Source organism: Portunus trituberculatus, chromosome 46 (genome assembly GCF_017591435.1).
Source record: "Portunus trituberculatus isolate SZX2019 chromosome 46, ASM1759143v1, whole genome shotgun sequence".
NCBI lineage: Eukaryota > Metazoa > Arthropoda > Malacostraca > Decapoda > Portunidae > Portunus > Portunus trituberculatus.
This window is the reverse complement of record NC_059300.1, coordinates 24,591,144-24,603,831: the sequence shown is the minus strand read 5'-3', so window position 1 is coordinate 24,603,831 and position 12,688 is coordinate 24,591,144. Positions and strand designations below refer to the sequence as shown.

Here is a 12,688-nt window from a genome sequence, read left to right as displayed (position 1 = left end):
TGTCGTTAATATAAATGAGGAAAAGTATTGGTGCCAATACTGACCCCTGTGGCACTCCACTTTCTACTGCTCTCCACTTGGACTTCATATCTTTAACTACCGTCCTTATTTCTCTCCCCCTCAAATAATTTTCTATCCATCTCAATGTGCTTCCTTTTAAGCCACCCTTCTCCTCTAACTTCCATAGTAATCTTGCATGTGGCACTTTGTCAAACGCCTTTTTAAATCCAAATAAATACAGTCAACCCATCCCTCTCTCTCTCTTGTACTCTATCAACTATTCTAGAATAGAAACTCAATAAATTAGTTACACAAGACCGTCTTTTCTAAAACCAAATTGGCTATTTGATATTAATTTGTTGTCTTCAAGGAACTCGATCCATTGTTTCTTTATTATTCTTTCACACATCTTGCATATTACACTAGTTAGTGATACCGGTCTGTAATTTAAAGGTTCTTCCTTCCTCTCTTATATATGGGAACCACCTCAGCTCTTTTCCATTCTACTGGTACTGTTCCATTTTCTATTGAGCATTTTATGATGTTGTATATAGGACTTGCTAGTTCTTCCCTACATTCTTTCAGTATTCTGCCTGAGACTTCATCCGGTCCCATTGCCTTCTCTTCATCCAGTTCCTTCATTAACTCTTTTATTTCAAGCTTGGTTACTTTAATCTCTTTCATATAGACTGTCTCTATTACCCTGTGGCCTTTCAAATTTGGATTCCTTAGTAAAGACCTCCTGGAATTTATTATTTAATAGTTCTGCCATACTTTTGGGTCTTCCACCATCCCATTCTCTCCTTTTAACCTTTCTATTGTTTCTTTTTGCCTAATTTTTCCATTTATGAATCTAGAACAATTTTGGTTGCTCCTTACATTTTTCGACAATGTCCTTTTCAAAGTTCTTTTCCTCTTCCTTCCTCACCTTAACATATTCATTTCGCTGCCTTGAAGTTTTCCTTATTTACTGGATTTCTATTTCTCCTCCACCTTTTCCATGCTCCATCTCTTTTCTCCTTTGCCCTAGCACACCTTGCATTAAACCAATCTTTCTTTCCTTCTTCTTTAGGTCTATATTTTGGGACATATTCCTGACTCCTGTTTTGTATATTTCCAAAAATAAGTTATATTCTCTTGCATCATCTCTGAGTTTTCCATCTCCTCCCAGTTTACGTTTTAAAATAGTTCTTGAGATTCTCAATATCAGCCTTTCTGTAATTTAATCGGTCTCCTTTGTATGAATCGTCTCTATCTTCCTTTCCTCTTCTATATCCATTTCTAATATTACATGGTCACTCTTTCCCAATGGGCACTTATATCTTATATCATCATTCATTTGTATACCCCTTGTAAAACTAGGTCCAATCTCGCCGGCTCGTCGTTTCCTCTGAATCTTGTGCATTCCTTTACTCTCTGGTCCATCATATTGTCTATCATTAGGTTCAGGAATCTATCTCCCCAGGCTTCTTCCCCATACCACTTTCATAATTTTCCCAGTCCACTTCTTTACAGTTGAAATCTCCTACTAATATAACTTTTCTCCTTTCTTTAATGATTCTCAGACTCCTTATTGTGTCATCTATCATGTCTATTTTTTTTATTGGTCCATAAATTTGTTTTTGGTGGTACATATGTTAAAATGATTGTTAACTCTTTTTTATTAATATGCATCTTAACATACAGTACTTCTGCTTTTCCTTTCCCACATTCCACTTGGTTTATCACTATCTCCTTCCTTAACATTATCATGACTCCTCCACCTCCTTTACCCCCTCTGTCTCTCCTCCATCCATTATACATATGATCCAAGTCTATTTTGATTGCCTCATTTTGTTTTGTTTCAGCCAGGCATACAATATCCGGTTCTTCTTTCTTTATGTAATCTCTTAATTCTAATTTACTTGATAAAACCCTGTCTATATTCATATACATCATTTTTAGTCTCTTGCCTTTATCATTTTAGTTAAACTTGTTCCACTTTTTCTCTTCCTTCTCGTTTATATACCATTTCCTTATCCTGTCTCCTAGAATTCTCCAAAAATGCCTTTTTTTTCCTCTTCTGACCTTTCATTATTTTTTTCCTTACTGCTGCTGCCAGTTCATTGTATCTCTTCCTTTCTTCCTCATTTCTATTTTTCTATTTATATATATATATATATATATATATATATATATCCTTGCAACCTTCTGTTTCTCTGAGTTTTGTTGTTCTATATAATATTTTTTCTGTTGCTGCTTGTGATTTTAGTAGTATTTTAATTGGTCTCATTTTTCCTTCTTGATATGGTCCCATTCTGTTTATTTCTTCTTCTTCCTCTTCTAAGTTCTGCCTATGTTCGTCGTTTAGATTTTTTAGTAGGTCTTTGACTGATTTCATTTCTTCTTTTTCTTTTCTTGGTCTATATTTTATATTTTTTTCTTTTATTCCAAATACGATTACACTTTTTTTTTCTGCAATTTCTCTAACTAGATTTTCTTTTGTCTTGAGGACTCCTATCATTTTGTTTGTCAATTTTTTTTTCATCTCTTTCTTTTACTTGTTCTGGAATCACCTCCTGAAAATCAGCCTTATCTTTCTTATCTTGGACTCTCCATGCTTGTACTTCTATTTTAGTTACGTTCTGTACTCTTTCCTCTTCTTTGTTTACTAGATCTTTCAGCTTCTCTTTTTCTTTCTCGGCTTTACCAAGTCCTTCCATCTGCTTCTTGTAGTTAGCTACTTCCTTTTTCAGTTCTTCGTTTTCCGCCCTTAGCCTAGCTTCGTTTTCTTCCACTTTTTTTTTATCCTTTCTCTCAGTTTTTTAAACTCATTTTTCCTGTTCTTCATTCTCTTTCATTCCCATACTCTCCTTTATCCATTTATCTAGTTTACGTTCAATAGTCAACAGTCTCTTAAGTAGTGAAGTATTCGCCGTATCAAAACCTTCAAATGCTCTCTCTCCTTCATGAACATAGTCATCATGTTCTTTCATTCTTTCCCTAGTCTCATACCTGCATTTTGATGGAATCTCTTCTTTACTCATGATTCTTTAACAGCTGATTTCATGAAAAACGAGTCCAAACTACTTGCCCAGGCCACTGTAAATACTATACAATAGGTAGTGAAGATCAGCTGATTGTCTGAGCGACGCCAGTGCGTCCTTCCTCGACTGCGTCTTCTGTGTAAATTAACCTACTTGAGTGAGTCAGTAAGGCAGTGCTTGTAGTTCCCAGCGTGGGGGTAGGGGTGGGGAAGGGCAGCTCTCCCCTGGGCAGTGGATGAGTTTTTGCAAGTTCTGAGCGGGTTTCGAACCCACGCTTGCCTCACGCCAATGATAATTTAGGGACATGATCTATGTTTGTGGAAATGTATCATGCCAAAAAAATGTCCCTTATATTTCAAACTCTAACTTCCCTTGAGACTTCTGGCATTGGCCAAAAACATCTCTAATAACTTCACTTCTTCATCTTTCCCTCCTTTAATTCATCGTGATTGCACCACTGCCATCTCATCTGTCTCTAAAGCTGAACTCTTTTCTCAAACTTTTAACAGTAACCATACCTTGGAAGATTCTGGGCTTGTCCTTCATTCTCTTCCTCCCTCTGACTATTTCATGCTATCAGTTAAAATTCTTGGTAATGATTTTTTCCATGCCCTTGCTGGCCTAAACCCTCAGAAGGCTTGTGGACCTGATAGGGTCCCACCTGTTGTTCCCAAAAACTGTGTCTCTGTGCGTGCACCTTGCCTGGCCAAACTGTTCTAACTCTGTCTATCGACTTCTACCTTTTCTTCTTGCTGGAAGTTTGCCTACATTCAGACTGTTCCAAAAAAGGGTGACCATTCTAATCCCTCAAACTACCATCCTATTGCTTTAATCTCTTGCTTGTTTGAAGTTTTTTAATCTATCCTCAATAGGAAGATTTTTAAACATTTTTCACTTCACAATCTTCTATCTGATCACCAGCATGGCTTTTCATCAGAGTTGTTCTGCTGGTGATCTGGTTTTCCTTACTGAGTCTTGGTCATCCTCTTTTAAAGATTTCAGTGAAACTTTTCCTGGTGTGTTAGACATATCAAAAGCTTTTGATAAAGTCTGGCACAAAGCTTCTTTCTGCAACTTTATATTAAATTTCCTCTGACTATTCTCTTGCTGGTGTGTTAGACAGCCACTGTTCTAAATCTATTAATAGTGATGTTCTTTGTGGTTCTGTCCTGTCACACACTCTCTACCTATTATTCATTAATGATCTTAACCGAACTTCTTGTCCTATCCACTCTTAAGCTGACGATACCACCCTACACCTTTCCACATCTTTTCAGAGATGACCAGCACTTCAAAAAGGCAACAGGTTATGGGGACACCACAGAATGCCTGATTACAGATCTTTCTAAAATTTATGATTGGGGCAGAGAAAACTTGGTAGCGTTCGATGCCTCAAAAACTCAATGGCACCAATCGCTATCTGTGTAGTTTTCATTGTTCGCCAGCTGGTTTAATTCACAAGTTGGTCCTGCCTATCGCGCCGAACTGTCGCCCTTGTGGAAGCCCTATTAAAAAATATATACAGATATTCATGCCTACCTACCTCATAATATAAACGTTTGGTTATTTATCTATGTGTCTTATTGAAAATGACATAAAAATATGCAAATATATGTTCCTAATGGTGCAAAGTATGGATGTACCAGTGTCCCATCAAAATATTTTTTGTAAGTCTAATAGTACATATATACCTTATCACAAAATTGTCAGAGTTTCTGCATAGGATAATGCTCCACTCAAAAAGCGTAGAGCAAATATCATTGAGTAGCATTTATAAAAAAAACAATTTTTGGAGTCTGTGCCGAAATAACCTGGCCAACATTACCGAAACCGAATTTTCCTAACTGAGTCACAACAAACGAACTTGGTATGCCTTTTGATCTCAAAGTTTCTCAGAGTTGGCACTGTCCATTTTCTAAGTTCACCCTCACTAATATCCATAGTGTTATCCATAGTGAAGTCGTTGTGTAGCGAGTGTGGCGATGGCTCTTAACACGCTAGATTTGTTTACGTTTCGATAGAACAATCTCGGTGCATGTCAGACAATATCCTCTATACTGTTAATTTCTTAAGACTATTAATTGTTGTGATTTTCTGTATGAATATAATTTATATTAATTTTTATGGAAAGAAAAAGGCATTAAGACTACACTTTACCTATTAATGATCTTTTCTATTTTATGTCCCAGAAATGGAGATGGGAAAGAAGAGCGCTCAACATTATATAAATATTTCCACTTTTTTTTAGCTTATATGCCACGAATACATTCTTAGAAAGATTATAACTATTTTATTAAACCATTTAATATTTACAAAACGTGCAGAAAAGTACGTTCCAGTTGACCAACTTGCTGTGAAATAATTAACCCATCTGGCGGTTGAAGGCACCTACATAGCAGATCGCGATCGGTCCCATTCCTCCATGTATCAATTCGACACAACATTCAAGACAACTATCCTGTCTTCAGTGACACTCAACTCTTTCCCTCTTCCACACTGAATATCCTCAGTCTGCCCTTTACTCATAATCTTAACTGGAAACTTCCCATCTCATCTCTTGCTAAAACAGCTTCTATGAAGTTAGGCATTCTGATACATCTCCATTAGTTTTTCTCACCCTCCCAACTGCTAACTCTGTACAAGGGCCTCATCTGCCCATGAATGGGGTACTCTTCTCATGTATAGGGTATTCCACCCACACAGTTCTATTAGATAGGGTGGAATAAAAACCTTTCATCAATTCCCCTTGTCTAACTGACTGTCTTCAGCCTCTTCCTCACTGCCGGCATGTTGCATTGCTTGCTATCTTCTACTGCTATTTTCATGCTAACGGCTCTTCTTATCTTGCTTATTGCATGCCTCCCCTCCTCCTGTGGCCTCACTGCATAAGGCTTTATTTTTCTTTCTCTCGCCCCCCTATTCTGTCCAACTCTTGAATGCAAGAGTTAATCAGTACTCTCAGTTATTCATACCTTCTCTGGTAAACTCTGGAACTCCCTGCCTGTATCTGTATTTTCAACTCTATGACTTGACTTCACTTAAGAGGGAGGTTTCAAGACATTTATCCCTGTCTTTTGGCTTACTCTTTCAGCACTGTAAGGGGACTGGCAACAGTGGTCCTTTTTTATTTATTTATTTTATTTATTTATTTATTTTTTTATTATTATTATTATTATTTTTTTTTTTTTTTTTTTTTTTTTTTTGCCTTGCCCAGGCTTGCCATCTTACATAAGAAAAAGTCACCAATATTACCTTTGATAGCAGATGTCTCAGTTAACACTTCTCAAGGCAGGCAAGCGTAGTTAGTAGATAAACTGATTCAAAGACTAAAAATTTTATTTAGATTTTTCATAGAAGATAGCAACATTATGCTGATCTCATATCAGGTATTGAATTCATAGGGTTTGACTGCAGACATTGAATACTTGTTTACATTACTGAGTGGATAGTTCTGATTCTTTGCATTATTTCAGATTGACAACAACAAGCCTCAACAATGAATTTTTTGGTCGTGCTTGTGAGTCCTGGCGTTGTCGTCTGGGAGAAGGAGAGTTTACTCATGATAATCAGATAAAGCTAAAGGTTGAAGCTGAAAAAGAACGCACAAAGCTTGATCCATGGAAGGTAAAGTATGTCATACCAGAAGACACATTTCAGGAGCTTTCATATCTGTATTATGTTTGGATTCTTTTCCCTTCAAGAATCTCTTCATAATCAAGAGGCGCTCTCTCTCTCTCTCTCTCTCTCTCTCTCTCTCTCTCTCTCTCTCTCTCTCTCTCTCTCTCTCTCTCTCTCTCTCTCTCTCTCTCTCTCTCTAATGATAACTTTTAAACCAGAATTACTCATCAATTGTAGGTAAGTCAGTTTCATAAATGCTATGATTTGATATTATCAGCCTTCTTTTAGATTCCACATGGAAGACATCCCTAGCTTTTCTCTTTTTTCCTCTGATGACTACCAGACTATTCTTGGCCTATCTTCCTCAAGGACTATGGCCACACTAGAAGAGACCCCACCTCTCCTTATCCAAACATTCCATGTCACTACAGCCAAATGTCTCTTTTAATTTTTGACATTTGATAATCTGTTATCCCGGCTTTCATTTTAGCATCCTGATGTTGCCATTCCATTACTGTTTTTCTTATTCATTAACTATGAGTAGTTGCATTGGAGTAAAGCCCTGTATACACTGCACACCATCACTGAGCTTCATGAGGCATGGGTGATGTGGAACCAACACGTGAGTGTATACACTAACCGCAACATGTGTTTTACAGCATCAGTCACCACTCAGCTTTGACAGTGGGGAGCAAGGGGTGTATGACAATTCTGTTTGAATTGTTTCCAGACTTTTATTTCTGATGTTTTTCGTCTTCTATTCCTTGCTTTTTGCTTTCTACATGCAAGGATGTTCCTTCAGAATTTCTATGAAGTGCAGGGTGGTAATCTTGGCCCCTTCAAATCTAGTTGCAGTAACTGTCAGCACATGAATGAGCATCCTCTTGCTCAGATATTTGTTGCAACACTGCCCACTGACATGAAATTGAACCTTACCATTAAGTGGTATCACTGGGCTGTGTTGAAAACTGTTAAAATCAACATGCCCCAACAACATTGCAGATGCACTTGCCCCTAGTGTATATGGGTCTTTAGATAAACACACAGGAGCGTGCTTTATCTATTCATTTATGATGAAATTGAAAGGGTGACAATATAATGTAATTCTTTCTTATATTGGTACTAAAAGATAAACTGATATACAAGCCACCCTTTTTTCCTTCCTTCAGTAAGGCCACTGATTGATACATGTACTAAATTCTTGACACTCCCTGTAACATTTATGCTTAAATATATTTAACAAACTTTGCCTCAAAGAGATCTGTTTGTGTAGGTGTGGATGAGTGGGTGTGGTAGTGGGTATAAAAATTCTGTATCCTACTCACTCATTGTATAAAACAGAAAATTTCTCAATTGCAGGTTGCTCACTTTGAGCCACTCTGGGGAGTGAAGCAGCCATGGTGCAGTCTAGAAGGAGAAGGGAGCATGAGCAGCCCTTCTTCTCCCTCAGGAGACACTTTTCCTGCCTCACCTGCAGATCTGTCCTGCACTTCACCAGCATTCACATCTAACTTTACACCTTCCCACATACACCAGTTGACCAAAGTTATTGAGCACATTGCTAACCGTGATCAACGAAGGACTGAAAGAAGAGCTGCCAGAAGAGCACTGAGACAAAAGAAGACTTTGTCTGAACTTTACACCTCTTCCACTCCTCCCTTAGTGTCATCATCTCAATCTCAGACTACAACTTCTTCACTTCTCTCATGCTCTGCTACTTCACAGACATGCTCATCACCTACATCATCATCTACATTTTCATGTTCCAGTATGTTGTCAACATCATCTGGGTTACTAGGATTATCTTCAGTGGGTTCCAGTATTGCTATCTCATCAGTAGCATGTGTGCCTGTCTCCTCTTCAGTTATTTCTAATTCTGTTACTTCATCAGTAGCATTATCTTCACCATCAGCATCATTATCATCCACATCATCATCCTCATCATTATCATCATCATCATCATCATCATTATCATCATCTGGAGCTATATTGGCTCCCTCTTCAGTGCTTCCTGATCATGTTTTGTCATCACCAGGATTATCAGAATCATCATGTATAATTGTTAATCCAGTTTCATCATCATTAGCAGCAGCAACATCATCCTTAACATTATCATCATCACCAGCATCATCTATGTCATCATCATTACCATCTTCTTCAACATTCTCCCCCACCTCATCAACATTCTCCCCATCATCATCATCATCATCATCTTTGTTAACATCATCACCATCATTATTGTCATCATCATTACCACCAGACTCCTCTTCAGGAGTATGCAATCCCTCGACTTCAACATCTGCAGTTCTGCTACCGGTCTCTTCACTGACTACCAGTCCTGTCTGTGTTGCTTCCACCTCGTTGTCTGTAACAAATAGTACAGTGACGTTGATCCCAAGCAAAGGTAACACAGTGCCAATTGGAAACAATGCAGTGCTTGCTGTAAGTGACAGAAATGCTGTGCAGACTCAAATAATAACATTAGATCAAAGTGGAATCTCAAAGGAGAGCTTGAAACGGAAAGAGTTGGTGCCTGTTACTGTGCCAGTTCCCACAAAGAAAAAGTGTGTGTCAGATTCAGATCAAACAAACAGTAGTGTTCCCAAATCTGAAGTACATTGCACTTTGCTCAAAAGAAATCCAGCCCTGTGAGTTCTTTTGGGGAAAGTCTTCAATCAAAGGTTCCCATAACTCCCATCATTGGCTCATTGCGGACTGCAACCAACATTACAAAAGTCCTCACTTCTCCAGTAGTTTCTCAGGCCAAATCTTTGTGTTCAGGCAAACCTGCATCAATGCTGTTGGTTAGCTCTCCATCTCAGTCATCAAGTGGACAGGTTCCATCTTCTCCAATATCAAGGACATCACCAGGCATGAGGGTATCTCCAGGTCCTTCACCTTCACCATCAAGACTGTCCCCAGTTGTGCAAGTGGTCCCTCCTTCATTAGGTGCAACACTAGCCTCCAGTCCCCCAGGAACTCGAACTGTTGTCGTTACTGGACCCTCCAAACCCATAGAAGTAGAGGTTGCACTTAGCCAGGGGGCAAAGACTAATGTACAGACTATTGGCTGTCTTTCAACTGTGAGTGGTGCTCCCAAAGTCAAGACTGTTAAAGCATTGCCTCAGGTGAGTAGAAACGTTGAATCATTGTTGATTTTATGCTGCTTTGGTGTCTTTGGTGGTATGAATGTTTTATTTACCTGAATGTTTGGCATATTGTTTCACTTACATCAATTTTCCCAGGCACTATCTAAAAACGTGGTTCTTGTCTTATGTATAGCGTACACCTCTTTATTTTTTCTAAATGGAATGGTGGCTGTGGGATGGACAATTTCTTGATAGAGTCTTGTAAAGCAGCCTTTGAAACAAGATGGTTCACTTACATGTCCATGCACACACACACACACACACACACACACACACACACACACACACACACACACACACACACACACACACACACACACACACACACACACACAGAAGCCAGAGGTTGGATTCTCCGCCGGGTGGAGATATTTGGGTGTGTGTCCTTTCATGTAGCCCTGTTCACCTAGCAGTGAGTAGAGTGGGATGTAAATCGAGGAGTTGTGACCTTGTTGTTGTGTGTGGTGTGCCTGGTCTCAGGCCTATCCCAAGATTGGAAATAATGAGCTCTGAGCTGTTCCGTAGGGTAATGTCTGGCTGTCGTCAGAGACTGCAGCGATCAAACAGTGAAAACACACACACACACACACACACACACACACACACACACACACACACACACACACACACACACACACACACACACACACACACACACACACACACACACACACACACACACACACACACACACACACACACACACACACACACAAAAAAACAAAAAAAAAAAAAAAAAAAAAAAAAAAAAAAAAATAAATAAAAAAAAAATAAATATAAAAAAAAAAAAAAAAAAATAAAAAAAACAAAAAAAAAAAAATATAATATAAAAACTATCTTCTTATAAATAATCTAAAAATTTTTAATATTCTTCAAAAAAAAAACTATTTTTTCTAAAAAAAAAAAAAAAAAAAAAAAAAAAAAAAAAAAAACAAAAAAAAAAAAAAAAAAAAAAAAAAAAAACACACACACACAAAAAAACACACAACATCAGGAGGTACAAAGGTCCTTTAGGGAGATAGTGAAAAAGCAGGAAGAGGAAAATAAAGGGATTACAGAGGAAATGGTAAAGGCACTAAAGGAAAATGAGTATGTGGTGAGAGATATTGCTGAAAAGAAAAATGTGTGATCATAATAGGATTGAGGGAAGAAACTAACAGGAACTGGCAGGACAGGAGGGATAAGGAAAATGACAGGATTAAGTCTTTACTGAACAAGATCTCTGTGGAAGAAGAGGACCTATATGCTGAGGTAGAAGAAAGTGTGAGATTGGGAGCTTTTGAGGAAGGCAAGAATAGACCATTAAAATTGAAATTAAAGTCTCAGGTGGCAGCTGAGGCCTTGTTGAGGAGGGCTTGGAAACTTAAGGACTCTGAGGAAACCAAAACAATTTACATAAGAAGAAATATGTCACAAGATGAGCGAATGAAAATGAAAGAGCTTGTAACTGAAGTGAAAGAGAGGAATGACGAAAGAACAGAGGAGGAAAAGACCAAGTTTTTTTGGAGGATGAGAAATGGGAGGCTAAAGAAGTGGTGGATAAAACAGACGGAATAGACATTACATGGAAGAATGAGACTAGGAATGGAATAAAAGTGACTTACACGAATATAGATGGATTTCTGTCTAAGAGGCTAGAATGTATGGATTACCTAAGAAATAACGAACCGGACATAATGTGTGTAGTGGAAACAAAGCTAAGGCCGAAATAAAGCTAGACTGGTTTGTTGTAAAACACTACAAAGTATGGAGAAATGATAGAAAAATAAAGGAGGTGGTGGTATAATGGTTCTTACTAAGGAAGATCTGATAGTGAAGGAGGTGAACTATAGTAAGAGAAATGAGGAAGTGATAAGTATGCTTATAACAGATGGCAAGAGGGACATTAATATTATAACAGTATACATACCACCCAGAACCAGTGCTTGGGAATATGAACAGTACCAAATGGTGATGAGAAATACTCTAGACAGAATGAAGCAAGAACTCATCAGAAAGGATAGAGTGATGATAGTTGGAGACTTTAATTGCAAAGAAATAGTGTGGGAAGACTACGAAGTGGTGAACGGTGGTGAGTGGGCAGAAGAATTGTTAAAGGTAGCAACAAATAACTTGATGACACAGTGGGTGAGATCACCAACAAGGTGCAGGGGACAAGATGTTGCAGCAAGGTTGGATTTGGTATTTACCAGGGGCATCTCTCTAAAAGGAAATTGAACATAAATGTCCCTTGGGGAGAAGCGATCATGATGTCCTAAGCTTTGAGCTGGATACAGAATTAAGCACGAATAAGATTGTGGAACGCAGGGAGGAAAAATTAAATTATACTAGGGCAAATTATAACCATATAAGGGAGTTCTTTAATGAAATTGACTGGTCCGTGGTATACCAGGAAAGGGATATGCAATTGAAATACGATAAATTTATGGATTTGTATAACTCTGCTGTGAAAAAGTTTGTGCCATATTACAGAAAGAGGACTTTAAATAATAAACAGTGGTTTAATAGAAATTGTGAAGAAGCAAAAAAGAACAAAGAAAAGGCATGGAAGAAACTTAAGAAAAACAGTGATGTATTATCAAGAGAAGTTTACAAAACAGCAAGGAATAGATATGTTGAAGTAAGGAGAACAGCACAGAAGGAATATGAACAGAGGGTGGTGGAAAACTGTGATAGTGACCCAAAAAATGTTTTACAAATTCATAAATGGAAAACTAAATATAAGGAGGCAAGAGAAAAGGTAAAAAATGGGAAGAAGTATATGAGGATGCTGGAGATATAGCTGAAATTTTGAACGACAACTTTTGCAGTGTTTACAAAGGAGGAGCATTTTATGGGAGGAAGGCCTACGGAAATAAAGCAAATGCAGGACATCATGGTTACTAAGGAAGATGT

General features: G+C 38.0%; 1 protein-coding gene across 7 annotated transcripts in view; it reads left to right on the top strand.

The window, feature by feature from the left end:
• Window positions 1–12,688, top strand: part of LOC123520011 (polycomb protein Asx-like) — a 141,764-nt gene that overhangs the window by 83,765 nt on the left and 45,311 nt on the right. For all 7 annotated transcript variants that reach the window (XM_045281800.1, XM_045281804.1, XM_045281803.1 and 4 more), the window contains 2 exons: window positions 6,500–6,650; window positions 8,004–8,715. In XM_045281800.1, coding sequence (XP_045137735.1) covers window positions 6,500–6,650; window positions 8,004–8,715 — 863 coding nt within the window. The remainder of the gene's footprint in view (window positions 1–6,499; window positions 6,651–8,003; window positions 8,716–12,688) is intronic.